At 39.5% G+C, this 20,138-nt stretch overlaps 1 protein-coding gene across 3 annotated transcripts; it reads left to right on the top strand.

Moving 5' to 3' along the window:
* The first annotated feature begins 710 nt into the window (after positions 1 to 710).
* kdm8 (lysine (K)-specific demethylase 8) lies at positions 711 to 19,993 on the top strand. 3 transcript variants are annotated; one of them, XM_015360039.2, is made up of 8 exons: positions 711 to 818; positions 13,425 to 13,891; positions 16,627 to 16,799; positions 17,431 to 17,563; positions 17,642 to 17,692; positions 18,497 to 18,646; positions 18,754 to 18,846; positions 19,798 to 19,993. In XM_015360039.2, the coding sequence occupies exons 2-8, from the start codon at positions 13,433 to 13,435 to the stop codon at positions 19,960 to 19,962; spliced, it is 1,224 nt and encodes a 407-aa protein (XP_015215525.1). In that variant the 5' UTR covers positions 711 to 818; positions 13,425 to 13,432; the 3' UTR covers positions 19,963 to 19,993. The 3 variants fall into 3 exon arrangements, with proteins under 3 accessions (XP_015215525.1, XP_015215526.1, XP_006637132.2); XM_006637069.3 differs by lacking the exon at positions 711 to 818 and adding an exon at positions 11,552 to 12,299; XM_015360040.2 differs by lacking the exons at positions 711 to 818; positions 17,642 to 17,692 and adding an exon at positions 11,548 to 12,299.
* The last annotated feature ends 145 nt before the right edge of the window (positions 19,994 to 20,138 follow it).

Genomic DNA, 20,138 nt, shown 5'->3' on the forward strand with positions numbered 1-20,138 from the left:
ATGCTTTGCATTGCATAAACATTGAACAGAACGTTATAAAAATACTGTGTAGGAGCCATGTGATGTTTTAATTTGGTTATATTCCTTTAAAAACAATCCTGTAAATATGTTGATGTTATATTTGAAAACCACATTGTTTTGTTTGCGTAAATTGTGCATATGCCTTTAAGACGACCAATCGCCAATGTTCTTTAATGGAAATTCTAGAAGTTTTAGTTTTAAACAAATTGGAGGAAATTGGAGCACAACGGCTCTGATGCGCTTGTGTAGGTGCGGGTTTAGTTTACTTACGTTTTGTGGAATAGTTTTTGGTATTGTGGAAAACTCCATCTTCTCCTTTTTTTGTTAACGAAACCAAAGTGAATGTAAATAAACACGTTTAATTTTTAAACCTGGCGAAGTTCATTGTGGAATCTACAGAGGCATAGTCAGCCATAAGCTCACATTTCTTACGATGGAATTCGGAGCTCCGTGAAATTGGCCCCCCTAAAAACAGCACAAACGATGAAACCCACCTCATTCGTTAGTGCTACGTTTGAGCCGGATTGTGCCGTTGAAAGTAGCGTTTGTGCTGCTTTCGTTTTCGAGATAAAGCGCCTTGTTTTGTTGGGTCGTGACGTCACTCAGCCCCCCTACAACGTCGTAGAGGAACTGGACGTATCTCATTCGTTAGTGCTACGTCTTGGTTTTCCGATGATCACGTGACCATGCACAGTGCCTTTGACCTCCAGTGACTCTGGCTGCCGAGTTCAATCGCTCTGTTACCGGCGCGAGAGTAAGAATTCTGCAACTTTGTTCCTCTGTGTGCCCTGGTGAAGGTATGGCGGTGGATTTTGCATTTAATATCATTATCTTCTATGCGTTTGTATGAACAGGAAAATTAAATTTAAATTTCAATATCATACCTGAATCAGAAGAGTTGCAAGCGAAGCCTTAAAAAGCAAACAATTGTATATTCTTACAAAAAGGCCTTAACGAACACGTCTTAATACGTCTTTTAAGTTTAAAAGACTTGAATTTGCAACTTTCTGAACCTTGTTGCTTTTTTATATTCAAAGCACATTCGCCAATGTGAAAAAGAACCAGGACTTCAGGACAGTTTTTTTTAAGGGGCACTATGTAAAACGTTTACACAGTTCATAACACATCCGAGAAAAAAGCTACACTAAGCGACACAAAGAACCAGAAGTGTATGTAAATAGCCGATTTCAATCAAAATAAAAGTTATTCAGCTACAACAGGAGCGTATGAGGAGTATACTGTAGCAACATTAAGCGAAGTGACAAGCAGCTGAAACACATACTTTGTTATTTCTTAGTGGTTAACTGTAATTCCTTGAACATTCTGCCAAACTTTGAGAGGGTCCTTTTTTAATTTTAAATCACCTCCACTAATCTCCAAGTTTGACAAATCTAAGATTATTAGAAATATTTATTAATTTTACAGCACCTTTCTTCCATTTATATTACTGTAGAAATAGTCATTGCTATATTTGTTTTTCATAGAAATGTTTTTTTTCTGTTCACTGAAAAAGGTTTTAAGATGCAAGCTTTTAAAGGAGCTGTATCTGATATTTGTGATTAAATCAAATCCTTTATAATATTTTAATTCAATCAGTTTTTTAAACTATAACCAGGGGAAAAAAAAAACATTATTTGCACCATCAAAAGTGGTGAAACACGCAATGTTAAGACATTCAGCCAATAGCAAATCACCCTTCTTCATTCAGTTTTAATATTTTTAATATATTTAATATTTTTAATATTGTTGGTCTGGGTGGATCACCTCTAGAAAAACTGCAGTGCAGAATTGGATGGGGAAAATTTGTGCCTCTCCAAAGGTGGATGGAATCTATTGCATAGACCCTCAGCTAATAGAAAATCACCTTGGCTTAAGTTGCTGGGGTTTATAGAGCACCTCCCATTCTCAGACTGGGACCGTGCAGCAATGGACAGGGAGCGGTCTAACCCCCCTCCCAACCAAACAAAAATTTGTGCCTCTCCAAAAATTACTCAGATCTGCTCTACAGACCCTCAGCTAATAGAAAATCACCATGGTTTTCTTAGATAAGTGTCTTTGCTTAAGTTGCTGGGGTTTATAGAGCACCTCCCATTCCCAGACTGGGACCGTGCAGTGATGGGCAGGGAGTGGTCTTACTACCCTCCCAAACAAAACAAAATTTGTGCCTCTTCAAAAATACTTCAGATCTACTCTAAAGACCCTCTGCTAATCATACATAAACATGGTTTTGTCGTGTAAGTGTCTTTGCTAAGGTTGCTGGGGTTTATAGGACCACTTGTTGTTCCCAGACTGGGAACATGCAGTGATGGACAGGGAGTGGTGTCATTACCCTCTCGACCTCTCGAGGTGGAGTGCGATGCTTGCAATGAGTGGTTTATCTTTGTTTGTATAGGTATGACACAGAATGACAAAGATATTGAATCTGTACGGTTTCTGTGTTGCACAGAAAATTGTGATGTTAAAGCCACGGCATTAAAAACTGGATTCAGTTTCATGAACAAGTGTGAAGCAATCAACAGTGTAATACATAATAAATTAGATGTAACCAAAAAAAAAGTAAAATTGATGTATCATGACAGCATTGGTGCTCTAAAAGCACTGGATTATCTCATTGTGGGGGTTTATTGTGGTAAGACAGACAATTAACAGATGGTTTCCCAGGATAGGGAGGTCAAACTACAGTAAATGGTGACACAGAAGTGGAAAGTAGTAGGCATCCATCACACATTTTGTCAAACCTGCCATCAACAATCCTAGCAGCTACTTTTCAAAGCCAGTGTTAGATGAGATATGTGAAGTTATATCTTCAATAGATTTCAAGAGAGAAATTGACCCAGCCGATTTAATAACTCCCCTTATGTCCTGGGTTGTTTGTGGCCAAGTAAACAGTACCTTTATTACTTCCCATGTAGACTTTTGCTAGAACTGTGAATACGTGAAGTCAGTCATTTTTTGGTTGCACAGATATCTGATTTTTTCATGAGTTTATCGACCCTCATACACAAGTCTTTGCTAGAGAACACAGTCACACAGAATTACAAGAATTGTAAGAAAACAGTGGTCTGGAAGCATCGATTTAGCTCTTGTCCGCAAACTATTGTGATTCAGATTCCCAGAGCACTTTCCAATGCGAACTGCAGTTGTAATTGGAAGGTGTTGGTAAAGTGCAATGTACTATTAAATTAACAATATGTCATGAAGGAAAATCTTTAAGCAGAGGTGGGCACTATTGGGCGGTACTTTCATGCATTGGACAGAAATTTAGAATTAAAGCAAATGATCAAAACATTACAACACAGCCAACACATACTATAGACTAAACTAACGTTGTGTTTGTTTTCTAGAAATAAAGGAGGCATCAGACAGAGACATATGTTGGTCAAACCATGTACTCACAGTTGAGAATGCCAATACTCATGAAACACAAAAAAATCTGGAGCCACTGAAGAGTTACATATCAACTCTACTGCATAGGCACTGAAAGAGTCTTTGAATAGCTTGCAATCAGTGACAAAGAAACAGACAGCGTTACCTGTAACAATACACAAGACTTTCAAGACCCTCCTGGGATCTAAAGCTATTCAGATTTCCAAAAATAACTGTAGATGCCGAACCAGGTAAAATCGACATAGAATCTAATATTAGAGAATTTCCCGCGAAACATCTATGATCCAAAATTGGACTCCCAAGCTGTGGACATCCGGAGGGTTTCTTGCAGTTAAATGAGGTTTTTCCTCCCCCCTGTGCTGTGCAGAACTTATGTGTCCAAAGGATAATAGGCCAGATAGCTGAAGCAGCATTTGAATACTGTCTGAGTAGTTATACACTTAAAATAATAAAAGCTGATCTGATTTAGAGAAAGTCTAGTGTTTTGATGCAGAACACCTGCAATGCATCTTTACTTCCCAGTCTATCGGAACGCATGGGGGGAATCAATTATCAACTGGTACTTGGGCAACATGTTATCCATCATTTCCACATTACCGGATCAAATCAAAAAGGCTCCATACCATGTCTGTGGCAGAGCCACCTTCCCCGGAAAGACACATCACCATTGAAGGTCTATCCAATATTTTGGCTGTTTTGATACACTCTAATAAAAAAGTGTGAAATTGACACTTTATTTTAAACCAGAAAGGATGATCCACTGGTGAAGTGTTAACAATGCCCACATTGCGATAACATGTCCTTTGAGAAAAATCTAGTATCAGCCCCCAAAAGGCCCCTAGCAACACTGGCAAAAGACGCTAATATGGCAAAACCGTGGTCTGTAGAACAGATCTGAGTCACTTTTGGAGAGGCACAAATTTTTGTTTGGATGGGAGGGGAATGAGACACTCCCTGTCCATCACTCCACTGTCCCAGTCTGGGAACAGCAAATGGTCCTATTAACCCCAGCAATTTTAGCAAAGACACATATATGACAAAACCATGGTTATATACTATTAGCTGAGGGTCTGTAGAGTAGATCTGATGTATTTTTGGAGAGGCACAAATTTTTGTTTGGTCAGGACAGGAGTGAGACCACTCCTTTCTCATCACTGCATGGTCCCAGTCAGGAAATAGGAAGTGCTCTACAAACCCCAGCAGTTTTGACAGAGACACTTATCTGACAAAACAATGGTGATTTTCTATTAGCTGTGGGTCTGTAGAATAGATTTGAGTATTTTTGAAGAGGTACAGATTTTGGTTTGGTTGGGAGGGGAGTGAGACCACTTCCTGTCCATCAATGCACGTTCCCAGTCTGGGAACAGCAAGCGGTCCTATAAGCCCCACCAACTTTAGCAAAGACACTTATCTGACAAAACCATGGTGATTGTTTATTAGCTGTGGGTCTGTAGAATCGATTTGAACTACTTTTGGAGAGGCACAATTATCTTTTTGTCAGCAATGAGACTTTTTCCTGTCTAGCAGTGCACAGCTCTGTGTCAATTTGCAAGGAGGATGTGATATAAAAACAGCAAGAAGATTGCAAGAAAGCAAAGAATTAATGAAGAACGGCAATTTCATATTACCTGTGGGTCTATCTATTACATTCCACCTAGTGTTGAGGGTGTAGAAATTGTTGTTGTGCTATAAATGTCACTTTTACTGGTCCAGGATTATTTTTTATGAGGCAGGTTTTAGGAGACTTTTAGTTTGAAAGGTGCTGCCAAGCCAGCGTCCTTTAATGTAGCTAGCTTCACGCTACTAGAGGTGACAGATGTTACGTATGTTTGTTAATAGAACCTCAGAAAAGCTGGCAAGAACATCGTTAATACGTACATATCTGCCTTACGTAGCGATAACGTTACTGAACTTTCCTGCGATTCTGAAGTTAAAATCCGAAAGCTTGTTGCATAGCATTGAGAGTTTTCTGTGCTGCAATAGTTTTTGGAAATTGTTGTGGAATAATTACCAAGTGTGGATTCATTGCAGTTGCTTAACTTTCGTGCTGTATTGTGCAAACGAACAAACATGGAGTGTGGCTCAGCAGAATTATCGACTTCTAAAAGAGACGTATAGCTTACAGATAGAGCTAAGGAGGATAAGCTTTCTCGGCTCTTGGGATCAAGAAAGGCAAAATTAAGGCAGATAACTAATAAAATGAATCAGATCGAACAGCTCATGGAAAATGACAGTAATATTGACATACTGTAGTAAAAACCAGGTTAAACGTGGATTTCATAGAGCTGCATAAGGAATGTGATGAGCTCAACTATTCGATGTGGCAGTGCATATCTGAAGACGTTATTGATAAATGGCATCAGTGGCATAAGCCCAGAATGGCCACTTTTGCTGAATTTATCACAAAAACTGAAAGATGGATGCATGAAGTCCATAAACGGACTGAGCTAGCCAGGAAGACTGATGCAGAAGTGTGTCCTGCTGATAGTATATCTGTGGTGTCGTCAAAACTTTGTAAGAAGACAAAGTAGAGAAAGAAGTTCTTTGTAGAGAAAGAGCTCTAATGTAGGGTCTGCTTCTCACACGTCTTCCTCATCTTCTGCTCGTGTGAAAGCAGAAATAGAAACCGCAACTTTACTTGCTCAAGCAACTGCTCTTAAGCAAAAATAAGCTCTTGAGAGACAAGAAGCTGAGTTTAAAGCACACAGTGATGCACTAGAACTTGAGACTGCTTTGGCTGTTTCAGACATTAAAATTAAGATTTTCAAGTAACTTGAGCTTGGTCAAGCAAGGAAGGGAAGGCATATGTGTTCACTGATGCTTCTGGCAGTAGTGAGCAACATAATCACCCAGTCAGGAAAGTGACTATTTAGACAAGAGTGTCCATTTGAAGCACATCTGGAATGTCAGCAAAGCCACGGTGATGTGCAATGGTTTAACAGTCCTGCTCCAAGGGAAGTTGGACTGGTTGGTGCATTGTGTGATGTAATGCAGAAACAAAATGATATAACAGAGATCTTAGTGAAGCAACATAGGTCATCCACACTGCCACGGTTAGAGATTCCCATTTTCATAGGTGATCCTTTGGATTAAATGTTGTTCATTTCGAGGCTTTGAACAGGGAGTAGAGGAAAGGACAGAGAGTTTCAGGGATAGGCTTTACTTTTTAGAACAACTCACTGGTGGACAACCCAAGCACTTAGTAATAAGCTGACTTCTTATGGACCCAGAGAAGGGCTATTTTAAGGCAAAGAAGCTGTTGCAGGAGAATTTCTGAAATGAATGTAGGATAGCCGCTGCCTACATGGACAAGGCTTTAAACTGGTCACCAATTAAACCCGAGGATGGAGAGGCTTTGAATTCATTTTCACTCTTTCTCACTAGTTGCTGCAATGCCATGATTGAGATGGACTCTCTAGGTGAAATGGACAGCGTAGCTAACATGAAAGCTATCATTTCTAAGTTACCCTACAAGTTGAAAGAGAAGTGGAGGGCTGTAGCTTTCGATGTCCAAGAACAGCTGGGAGCCAGGTTTCAAGATCTTGTTGGCATTATAAGCAAACTAAGATAGCAATGCAGCCAGTGTCTGGAGATATAAAGGACAGCAATGTTGTGAAGGGCTGTGCAAATTTCAAAACAAATACAGCCTCTCAGAAGAAAGGTGGAAAAAACATTCTCTACTGCAGTTGTACCTCTTAATAAGGACAAAAAGGATTCTGTGGCTCCCACAAGTGCATTGACAAACTCTTGTGTATTCTGTAAGGGAGAGCATGCTCTTGAGGTCTGTAAATGTTTAAGGAACAAAACGCATAAGGAAAAGCTTGCATTGTTTAGAAACAAAGGGCTCCGCTTTAGCTGCTTAAGGCAGGGACATACGGGACATAAGGCAGGGACATACTGTATGAGCAAGACGTGTAATGAGAAGTTGTACTGTCAGAAGTGCTCTCAGTGCCATCCTACTGTGTGTGGTGCCTCCAGGGAAAGGTTTGAAAAGTACTCCCACCACACTTCTCTTCTTTAATTTTCGTGGAGTTTTTTTCAGTTTCTCCAGTTCATTCGTCTTCCAAGCCAGTCCACAATCCGTTCTCTCAATTCTTATTCAGTCCGAGTTCCAAAGGCCATAAAGTACCACAAATCCGCATCATATCCAAATCACAAACCGTAAACCATTATCCTTTATTTCTTCCGTTAATCCGTTATCCTTCAATCTGTACCAACACCAACCTAATTCCACTATCTCCTCCAAAACGCATTAACCTACTGTCTCCTGCCCTGGTTCACTGTTTCCAGGGCATATATATTTTGTTTCCTGTTTTTTGTTTGTTGTTTTTCGGACTAAGCCCTTTCCATTTGCGGGTCAGCTGGTTTCTCTTGGTGGCCATCTTGCTCAGGTCTAAGTCAAGTATATTGAGCAGAACGTTCCTGAAATACCTGTCCTGGATGACCCTTCCCCTTGTTATCTTACATGTGTTACACATCAAGAGAAAGGAAAGACCTGCTGAACCTGTGGACAATACAGACAAAACAGATGATGATGAAAGGCAGTCATTTACAAGTGCACTTGTTGGTGCAGACAGAGGATCTTGTGGACACACTGGGGCCGGTGAGAGTGAGTGCATTCTCTCTATAGTTCCCATTCAAGTGAAGACAAAGAAAGGCTGTAAAGTTGTGCAAACCTATGCCTTGCTAGACCCAGGAAGCACAGCAACTTTCTGCAAAGAGGCATTGATGAGGGAGTTGAACATCAGTGGCAAAAGACTACTGCCATATTGTTGCGAACAATGGGCAAGGAAAGATCTGAGAACATACAGGATGTCAGGGCTGGATGTCAGCAGTCTTGTAGATAATGAGTTTATAAGCCTTCCTGATGCATTGTCTCAAAAGGAGATTCCTGTTAGTAGAGAAAACATACCAAGGCAGCAAGACACAGATAAGTTGTCTTACTTGAAACAGGTATATCTGCCAGAAATCTCAGCAGATGTTGGGCTGTTAATCGGAGCAATTGTACCGAGGCAATGGAGCCCTGGCAGATTATTAGCAGCGTCAGAGATGGTCCCTACGCCGTTAAAACCAAACTAGGATGGATCATTAACGGGCCTCTGAGGGATGATTCGAACACGGTTCAAACACACTTCACAAAAGTGTCGCATGTCACTGCAAATCGCAAATCTGTTGTGCAACTGGAGAATTTGTGGAATCAACAGTTCAAGTATCATTTTCCTGAATCTGGAAAGGATGAGCAATGTGAAATTTCACGGGAAGATCGTCAGTTTATGGCCATGATGTTGCAATCAGCCAAGCTTATAGATGGACATTACAGCATATGCTTACCTTTGAGAAACAGAGACAGCAGTATGCCAAATAACCACTGTGTTGCTGTGCAACGAGGATTGAACTTGAGGAGACGGTTCAGCAGAAATCCTTCATTCCATACAGATTAGACAGTCTTCATGGAGGATCTCTTCAACAAGGGCTATGCAGTAAAGGTCCCTATTGATGAGCAGGGTCATACGAATGGTAGGATCTGGTACATACCACACCATGGTGTGTACCACCCAGTAAAGCAGAAGATCCGTGTGGTGTTTGACTGTGCAGCATCCTTCCAAGGGATGTCTTTGAATGATCAGCTCCTGGAGGGTCCTGAACAAACCAGTTCTCTTTTGGGTGTGCTGACCGGGTTCAGAAAGGAATGAGTGGCAGTAATGGCTGATGTGGAAGCCATGTTCCACCAGGATAAAGTGGCTGCAGAAGACACAGACCTGCTCAGATTTCTCTTGTGGCCAAATGGGGACACAAGCCAGGAAATGGAGGAATACAAAATGGTTGTACACCTGTTTGGAGTGACATCATCTCCCAGTGTGGAAAGCTATGCCCTTAGGAAATGTGCAGAAGATCACAGAGCACAATTCAGGAGCTGTGTTGTGGACACAGTACTGCATAACATTTACGTTGAAGACTGCCTCAAGTCAGTTAGCAGTGAAGAGGAAGCTAACAGTCGCAAGGTCCTATCTACCATCCTAGGAAGTGAAAGGGCCAAGGAGATCAAGGATCCGGATTTGGAACATGACTTGCTTCTCATGGAATAGCATATACTTTAATATATTCTATAATATACATAGAATCGGATACACAGAAGGTGGATAAGTTTTTGCAGAACCAGGTCTGGATCTCAGGACCAAGCTTTCTCAGAAGTTCAGAACAGAACTGGCCTGAAATCCCAGATAATGCTCGAAGGATGGAAACCGAAAAACGCAGAGGTCTTGTAAAAGGGACTGTAACGGTAAACACTGTGACTGTTAGGAAAAATGATGCAGTTAAGAAATTGATCAATTATTATTCGTGTTGGACAAAGTTGAAACGTGTGGTGGCGTGGATTCTAAGATTAAGGGACATGCTTCTGAGTCTTAGTAGGTCAAGAAGGAAGTCGGCAGCCATCCCTAATCAGTTGAAGGGAGAAAACCCACAGAGACAGGTGGAACTAGAAAGAGCAAAGGCCAAACAAAGTCGCCTTTCTGTGGAAGATCTGACAAGATTAGAGCTGGAAATCATCCGCCACTTTCAAAACAAGACATTCCCTGAGGAAATCTCCACCCTACTCAAGGGACAGTGCATGAAGAGGATTAGTACCATTTACAAGCTCAATCCCTTCCTTCAGAGTGGAGTTCTAAGAGTATGTGGCGGACTCAGTAGAGTTGCTATGCCAGAAGAATCTAAAAAACCTATTATCCTGTCAAAGGAGCTTCACATTACTACTTTGATCCTCCGACACGTACATGAAATGGTTGGGCATGGTGGTGTTAACCATATGCTTTCTAAGCTGTGTGAAAAGTACTGGATACTGGTTGCAAGTTCTGCAAAAAGAAGGATTCTCTCCAAGTGCGTCATATGTTGGCAGTTGCATGGAACAGCAGGAAAACAGCAAATGGCAGACTACCCTCAGCCAGGGTTTTGCCAGATGACCCTCCTTTCACCAGAGTAAGTGTGGACTACTTCAGGCCCTTTGAGTTCAAGCACGGTAGGAGCACAATAAAGAGATAAGGGGTAACTTTCACATGCTTGGCAATTTGTGCTGTGCATATTGAAGTGGCTTCATCTTTAGGCACTAGCACTTGTATGAATGCCCTGCGCCGATTTATTGCTAGAAGTGGCCAGGAAAGGGAGTTCTACTCAGATAATGGAACGAATTTCATTGGGGCTGAGCGAGAATTTAGAGAACCCACACAAGAATGGAACAATGCCAAGATCCATGACACTCTTCTGCAACATAACATCTCTTGGAAATTCAATCCCCCTACTTGATTGCATCATAGTAGACCTTGGGAGCAATTAATTCGATTTGTAAGGAAAATTCTCAATTCCACTGTGGACAGTATTGTGCGAAACGGAATCCATAATTAACAGCAGACTGATAACAAAAGTATCCACAGACCCCAATGATTTGGAGGCCTTAACACCAAACCACTTGTTGTTATAGAAGACCAAGCCATTGCTACCTTCTGGATTATTCAGAAGGAAGACCTGTATTTGAGATGAAGATGGAGACAGGTTTAATACATTTCAGACCTGTTCTGGCGTTGATGGACGAAGGAGTATCCAACATTGCTTCAAGACACCAAAAATGGTCCCAGCTGAAGCGAAACTTCATTCCTGGGGACCTGGTCCTGATGGTGGATGACTCTGCTCCGCGGAATTCCTGGTTAATGGGGAAGATTGTGGAGTGCTTTCCAGATAAAAGGGGACTTGTGAAACAAGTACAGATTTAAACAAAGACCAATGTTTTAGATGGACCTATTACCAAAATGTGTCTCCTTCAGGAAGCAGAATAAGAAGGCAGCCATGTGAAAGGATCCGACTCTTTTAGACTGACTAAATCAAACTGTGAGAACTTCCTTAAGTTCCTAAGGACATTAATGAGTCCTTTTAATAGCTCCTTTTATTTAGGTTGTAGGTAATTGTTCCATTGTAGGTAAAGAACAATTAGAGGCCAGTAATGTAGGAGCCATGTGATGTTTTAATTTGGTTATATTCCTTTAAAAACAATCCTGTAAATATGTTGATGTTCTATTTGAAAACCACGTTGTTTTGTTTGCGTAAATTGTGCATATGGCTTTAAGACGACCAATCGCCAATGTTCTTTAAGGGAAATTCTAGAAGGTTTAGTTTTAAAAAACTGTAGGAAATTAGAGCGCAACGGTTCTGATGTGCTTGTGTAGGTGCGGGTTTAGTTTACTTAAGTTTTGTGGAATCGTTTTTGGTATTGTGGAAAAGTGAACATGTTTAATTTTTAAACCTGGCGAAGTTCATTGTGGAGTCTACACAAGCATAATCAGCCATAAACTCGAATTTCTTACGGTGGAAGTCGGATGCGTACCGTTTGTATGTGTACCGTGCACATTGCAAATGTTAATACGTGTACAGAAACATACAGTTCCTGTGAATCATGTATGTCTATGTCTTAATTCTAAAGTGGAATTCTAATATTCCTGCCAGTTACATACAGTATCAAGTTGTCAAGTTGTAATCCTGTCTGTGGCAAGAGAAGTTTGTGTCTTCAACTTGAACCAAGACAAGAGTGAAAGCTCAGTTTTCCACTCGGGCAGCATTTCATGTAGCACAAACTGAAAACGAACATGCAATTTTAATCCAGTACTTATTATACTATACATAAATTCTTTATATCGAGAGTGCTACAGTCATTTACGGATATAATCAGATATTTTTCTTAATCACTACCAGGATTAACAAATCTTATGTCGTTTTCGCGATGTCTATTTTAATCAAGCGCACTCAAACTAAACATTTTTCTGTTTGGGATCGCTGATTTGAACACACGATGAGTCCAAGAACATTTGTGAAATATTCTGCAGTTTAGCATGAAATGCATCATACAAGTAAGTGTTCACCCTGGAGAGTTCTATTGTTAACGGGTGTTTTAATGTAAAGTTTTTGCTGCCTTGGCATAGTGAATTTAAGTTCACATGCGCATAGAGACTGTCTTACCTTGGTTGCATGCGACGTCCTGTGTTTTGTAGACACAAAAGATTATTTTTTAAAAGTTTAAAACAAGTACGTTTGAGATTTAAAACATTTTACAGCTTTGGTTGTAATATGTCTGTTGTAAAAATGTTTGTAGTGCGACATTTAAAGGTGATATAAAGGCAATAGCTCTGTTGATTTAAATTTGTTCATAATGCTTAGGTCGTATGTAGTGGGTTGTATCACGTGCCTTTTCTGAGAGATACAATGGGATTCGACTTGGTTAGCAATGCTTGTGCGAAAAAACTTACAACTTTCACCTAAAATGATGTGTATATATAATGATACAAATACATTTAGAGCTGAAATACCAAAGTGAGATCTCGCTTTTGTATGTGTAGTACAGTAAACATTCAGTTTAACGCTGAATAACACTGAACACACACTCAGATAAAGGGGAAATGCATAAATAAATAAGGTAAAAATAGATACTTAATAGTTTTAAAATTCAGGAATATCGGTTGCTTGAAATGGGTGTCAGTTGTGTTTGGTATGCTTTAGTGCATTTTATACAGTATTTACAACAAATGAGTTTGTATATTGTGATAAAAATGACAGGGACAAATTTCATTATGTTCATTGCAATTTTTGTTTAAACAATCAGTTTATATGATTTTTTGTTCTTAAGTCTTTATATAGTATGTACTTACAGTATATCATTTGGGAGACGTTATCTGTAGTTTAATGGACACCCCTTCAGCCATATTAGTCCTTTTAACTGAGGGTTTACTGTAATGGCTTTTGGTGTTCTGTAAAGATGGGGGAATGGGAGTGATTGAGTGATTCATTATTGGCATGTACAGCAAAATAAAAATGACTAGTCTCATTTGACATGATAGACTAAAGCTTGTGATTCATTTGTGTATTTTGCTTTTTCTGAAGTTTCTTGTTTCTTCTTAACATTGATACCAAGGAAAAGGACATTTTAGTTTAGGATTAGCTAGACTACTGATACTGTTTTTCCTCTTCATTTTTTGAAGAGTACAAAATGGCTTACCTGTGGAGTGAGATAAAGACTGCATTACCCCCAAGCAAGGTGGAGTTTGTACAACAGTTCAATGAGAAAATTGACCCCAGTATCATCGCCATGCTACAACAGGCTAAAGAGCTGCTGTATGGACAAGCAATGGCATCTCAACTTTTACAGATCAGTCAGATCATCCTGGACTTCTCCTGGGAGAAACTAAACACAGGTACATGGAAAGACGTTGATAAGGAGTGGAGGCGTGTTTACTCTTATGGCTGCCTCTTCAAAACAGCTGCCTTATGTCAGAGCAAGCCAACTGAAGAAACTGTGCAGGAAGCTATAAAAACATGTGACATGGGACTGTTGATGGGAGCAGTCATCATGGACAATTTGCTTCAAAAGCTTGTTGGTATCCTGCAGAATAGGGTGAAGAAAAGGAGACTTCACAATACTGACCAAAATGACACCCACTGTTTGAAGGTATGTTAAAGTTTCTCAGTGAAGACTTTATTCACCAAGATCAACTGCCTTCTAACAAATCGTTTTAGACTTAAATGGGCATTGTTTTTCCAGGTTTATCGCAACTGCTTTCCCTGAATTGCATGTTAAGGCAGTTAAACTGGTAACACAGAAACATTTTTGTGTGTTAGAAAATGCTCTGAGCAACAGCGGAGTTGCCAAATGATAACATTTGTACACATTTCGTATTGTTCTAAAATGTCTTCATTTCACTGCAAGATCGTTCCATATAGTAAACAGTATTTGTACATTTCCAGTGCTGAACATGTAAGAACATAAGAACATTTTTGCCACTCATTAACACAAAGTACTCTATAATATCAAATTAGAATTGGAATAATTAATTAAAAATAAAAAACAGGAAATGATTGAATGCATAAGTATTCACTCCCTTGCTTTGACACACCTAAATTACCTCTGAAGTAACCTCTGTTCTCCAAGTCACATAATTACTTGGCTGGAGTCCACCTGTGTGCACTTGAGGTGTTCCACATGATTTCAGAATAAGGTACACCTGTGTCTGGGAGCTTCCCCACTTACTGCATTTCCGAGGAAACACTACACCATGAAGACCAAGGAACATTCCAAGCAGATCTGAGACAAGGTTCTAGAAAAATACCAGTCAGGCCAAGGATATAAGAAAATTTCCAAGGCATTGAATATACCTCGAAGCACAGTGAAGTCCATCATTAAAAAGGTGAGAAAATATGGAACAACTGTGAATCTGCCCAGAACTGGCCATTCTCTAAAACTGAATGTCTGGGCAAGAAGAGTAAGGGAGGCCACCAAGAGGACTACAGCACCTCCTTCATGACAGAGATGGGAGAAACTGTGCATGAGACAACAATAGCATCCACACTTCATAAATCCGGTTTATACGGAAGGGTGGCAAGAAGAAAACCTTTGTTGAAAAAAACTCATATCACATCTCGGCTGGAGTTTGCCCAAAGGCATGTGAGAGACTCAGCAATTTGGAGGAAGATTCTATGGTCTGATGAGACCAAAATTGAACTTTGTTTGGCGCAAACCTAACACAGCACATCACACTGAGAACACCATCTCTACAGTGAAGCATGGTGGTGGCAGCATCATGCTTTGGGGATGCTTCTCTGCGGCAGGGACTAGAAAACGCATAAAGATAGAAGGAAAAATGGATGGAGCTAAGTTCAGAAAAATCCTGGAGGAAAACGTGCTGCAGTCCGCAAGAGCACAGGGACTTGGAAGACCATTCATCTTCCAACAGGACAGTGACCCGAAACATACAGCAAAAGCCACACTGGAGTGGCTTAAAACCAAATAGGTTAATGTCCTAGTGTGGCCCAGTCAAAGCCCAGACCTCAATCCGATTGAGCATCTGTGGAATGACTTAAAAATTGTTGTTCGAAAATGGTCCCCATCTAATTTGATGGAGCTTGAGCAATTTTGCCAAGAAGAATGGGCAAAAATTCCAGTGTCAAGATGAGTCTCTTTACCCAAACGGTTCTTACCAAGTATTAATTCTGGGGGGGGTACTTATGCATTAAATTATTTTCTGTTTTTAATTTTTAATTAATTTAGTAAAATGTCTGGATTTGTTTTTCTGTTTGACATTATAGAGTACTTTTGTTGAGGAGCACAAATTCTCAGTTAAATACATCATGTATTTCCATGGTTCCATGCTGAAACATATTAAAATATGAAAATGTCCAAGGGGGGTGAATACTTTTGCAAGGCACTGTAAGTCCTTAATTTAATTCTACAGTATTAAATTCTCACAATATGCATTTTAGCATATATAGCACAATAGCATACTCCTAACACTATACCTTTAGAATGACAATTCAATTAGTTTGACCCACATAGATTTGAAGACTCTTGATTCCTCTAACAAAATCCAGAACCCGTATTAATTTTTAATATATATTTAATTTTAAAATATATATATAGCTACATCTTTCCAATATCTTCAGAATAGTGTATCTCTTCAGAACAACAACTGGGTCATCCCCTGCCCTAGCAAAGAGTCTCGAATATGGATGCTATAAGTCACTAATATCATGGATATCTAGATATGGCAGACTGTTAGAAAGAAGGAGACCGGCTATAAAGGAGCTCAAAGCTTGTGCCTCAATAAACTGTCTGGGAAGCCTGTTCCAAATGCCTTACAGCTCTTTATGGGAAAAATAGTTTCCTATTCAACATCCAAAATTAATACTTTTTTGTTTTTCAGTTAGGCCACCATCTCCTTGTTTCATTACTGTATCTAAAGACATTCCCTGGGTTGACCCTATCTCTACTCTTTAGGTTTTTATATATTGGGATCAAATCTCCTCTTGATTGCCTTTAATCTACATTGCTGTGATTTAGTTGCTTTAACCTGTCTGTAAGTGACTCCTGAGACTTAAGAATCATTCTGTGTTAAACCATTTTTGAGTCTTTAGAATTCTGTTTTTCATTTATAAATATTCTTCTCATGTTGACTCTGTATCCATCTGTTCCTATCTCACAGTCTGAAACCTAATTTTACATTCTAATTTTTAAGATTGATGCATGCACTGTTATAATATTATATGTTATACTTAATTTCCCAATGGTTCAGTCACATCTAATCTCTTTTTTCTTTTCTGATTATTTTAATAGACTTTATCAATGGAGCATCTTCTATGTGTTGCAGACTCACAAAACATACATATTTTCACAATTGTGTTTTATTACAGAAATTGAAGACAGAATTAATTTCTGTTCCAGAAATTAATCCAGCACTGGTGCTTCCTAGGTTACACTGTCCAGCGCTGGAGCGTTTCAGAACAGATTATCTGATCCCACAGAAGCCTGTTATATTAGAAGGCATTATAAACCATTGGTCTGCATTCAAGGACCATCAGTGGAGGTAAATATTTTACTTTATTGTTTCACAAATGAAAAACTAGTCTATTTGCTTATATCTTACAGGTCATCTTAACTGTTTAATGAACTACACAAACAATTTAGATTGAAAAGTTTTTAAGTTATTGCGATGGACTGGTGTCCTGTTCAGGCTGTACCCTGCCTTGCACATATTGCTTGCCAGGATAGGCTCTGGCTCCCTGTGACTGTGAATTGGATGAAACTTTTAAAATGGATGGAAGTTTTTTAGTTATCTTTTAGTTAAGTTATATTTAATTTTCTCTTATGTACTGCAGTCATTAAAAAAATGCAACATTTTCTTCTAGAAATGAAGATGTAGCCTTTTGATACAGTATTAACAAAGGGAGAAAGGATAGCTTGAGCTGAAATGGGACAAGCATTCTTAGTTTCAGTGACTATATTTCTGAGGAGTAAACATGTAAGCATCCTCTCTTTAGCAGACACAAAATGCTTAACATTTACCCTGCCAGCAAACTGACATTCCTGGACAGACAGATAAAACCTGAATGATCTCCAAGTATGCTACCAGAAAGGAGTAGGTTTTATGACTTGTGCTTAAATACTTTTGCAATGAATGTCTGTTAATTATTTTGCTCTTTAACACTTTCTGCCAGTCTTGGATACCTGAGGCAGGTAGCTGGGTGCCGGACTGTGCCAGTTGAAATTGGATCTAGATACACCGATGATGAATGGTCACAGATTCTGCTCACAGTCAATGAATTCATAGACAACTACATTCTCCAACCGGTAGGTCTACGAATTGATATCAGGGTCTCTTTAGCGCTGGTTAGAACTATGAGGTATAACCTACAGTGTCTTTAACAGGAAAGAGGGAATGGTATAGGATACCTAGCCCAGCACCAGCTTTTTGATCAGGTGAGAACACGCTTGCACCATACAGCTACTGTCATTCTATTTTAAACAAAAAGTCTGACTGCAATCTTGTAACAGACTCCGTCTATAAATTAAAAAACTTCTATCTCAAGAGAGAATGTGAGAAATGTAGCTCTTGATTAGAAAGGAAATTGGATCTGTATCTCTGAATCTGTCTTTCATAGGTTTTTAGCTCACTCATCATATTATGTTTGTAAGTTGTCTTCAGGAGTTATATTGCAGATTCTTGGACTTAGGATGAACTCAGATTCACTAATTCCTTTTCCATCTTGGCCCTGGTGGGTGGAGATTCTGTTGTTTTTCAGATCAGTTCCTAAATCAGCTCATTAATGGCTTACAGAGATATAAGAACAATATAAATATAAAAATGCAGCACACAGATACCTAGAAAACCTGCAGACAAACTGACCCTCCAGATCCAGGACTGGGAATTGTTGTAATTAGTTTAAGGGGTTCTTTAATGCAACATTGAGAGACATTTTAAGACTGAGAAATGCAGTGTCATTGCTGCTTTATTTCCTTGAAATAATAATTGCCATAACAGTATGTCTTTAGGTAGTCAAGGCTTCAATTTTTCTTTTGTCTAGAGAAGGCTTTCATAAAATAATGGTAAGATTCAGCTATAATGACAAAATATATCCACTTGATTCTGAAAGAAAATAAGAGTTCTGCAGCATAAACATGTGCATGGAATTATTCTTATGATGTTTCAAATACGCTTTATTTTTTTAATTTAAAACTGACAGATTGAAAATGTTGTGCCTACCTGTGTGATTTATTTTTAAGGTCCCTGAACTTAAGCAGGACATCAGTATCCCTGACTACTGTTGCCTTGGTGAGGGAGACGAAGATGACATCACTATAAATGCCTGGATTGGGCCTGTGGGTACTGTCTCTCCATTACACCAGGATCCGCTGCAGAACTTCCTGGCCCAGGTTATTGTGACAAAATACCAAGAATACGTTGAATAAATCTGCACTATGGTTTGCTCTCAGATCAGATATATTCATTTTTCATTATATTTCATTTTTCTATATAACAGGTGGTTGGAAGAAAATACATTCGTTTGTACTCCCCAGAAGACACTGACAAAGTGTATCCTCACCAGTCTGGGCTGTTACACAACACAAGCCAGGTACAAGCCTTTTACTGCATTTTTCCATTCTCCTCTCCTGGGCAGCAAAGGCAGAATTTTGTGGGCTGTTGCCACAATGATACCTATGCCTGTAAACTAGTCCACACTTAGAAATTAGTCACTCATGATCAACATTTACTGTCCCCCCATTCACCCGAGTGGGTTTTAAGGAATAATGTGAAAGACACTACTACTCATGTTTGCTACCTTAGTGTAGCTTTACCACCCTAAGAAATATACAGCGTTTAATTAGAGCAGATCAGTACAGGCAGCTGTACAATTTAAAAAATTACAAATGATTGTGTCTTCATTATAAAATTGCTGGTGAAATATGGGACCTTGTTGGTCTCTGAATTAAACATGAGAAGGCAGCAAGCATTATTACAGTTCAGTGTTCAAGTGTCCTGGATGAAAGGAATCTTGGGGCCGAGCGCTACTATATTTCATAATCAAGAGAGAGGGAGCAGGCAGGAGTAGTGTCCAGGGAATTGTGGTCAGTGCTGTGAAACATGGTCTGCTGTAGAGACTCGTCTCATTTTGGTAGCAAAGGAGGAGAAAACTTTTAACTTATACGAGTATGAATGTGCAGCACTTCTGTATGGTTCTGATTCCTTTGTGCTGGGTCACATTCTCACGGACAGCAACAGGGCAGAAGGTGCTACATCACCAGTATCCACCAGAGAGCGATATGTGTACAGGGTTAAAATTGCAAGAACACTTGCTGCTGCCGCAGCACCATCTGGTGTGCACTGCTGTTGCCCATGTAATGTTCTCTATTGCCCCAGTTATATGTGGTACCAGCACAACAATACAGGGAAAACAAAACTGTAATTTCAATACTCAAGGTGTTTAAATGATTTTGTACAAGATTTAATCCGTTTATGTTTATTATTCTAGAGGGGAGACCATTTCTAGTGAATAACAAACCACAAAAATCCTTTTTTTTCTCAGGTGGAAGTGGAGAATCCAGACCTGGAACACTTCCCAAATTTTGCCAAGGCTCCTTTTCAAGAGTGTGTTCTGCACCCTGGGGAAGTTCTTTTCATCCCAGCAAAGTACTGGCATTATGTGAGATCTCTTGATGTCAGCTTCTCTGTCAGTTTTTGGTGGTCCTAACTAAAAAAATTAAACTGAAGGTTGTAACTCACATTTCTGAAAGTGTGGATTCTATGGATTGTGATGAAGCAGACTTTTCCCAGAAGCACCCTGCTAAAAATTAATGCCAGGTTTATTACAATTTTATTCTGCTTCAGATTCATGATTTAGTATGGCTTGTAGTTGGGGCTTTTCCT

Source organism: Lepisosteus oculatus, chromosome 19, assembly GCF_040954835.1.
Source record: "Lepisosteus oculatus isolate fLepOcu1 chromosome 19, fLepOcu1.hap2, whole genome shotgun sequence".
Lineage (NCBI taxonomy): Eukaryota > Metazoa > Chordata > Actinopteri > Semionotiformes > Lepisosteidae > Lepisosteus > Lepisosteus oculatus.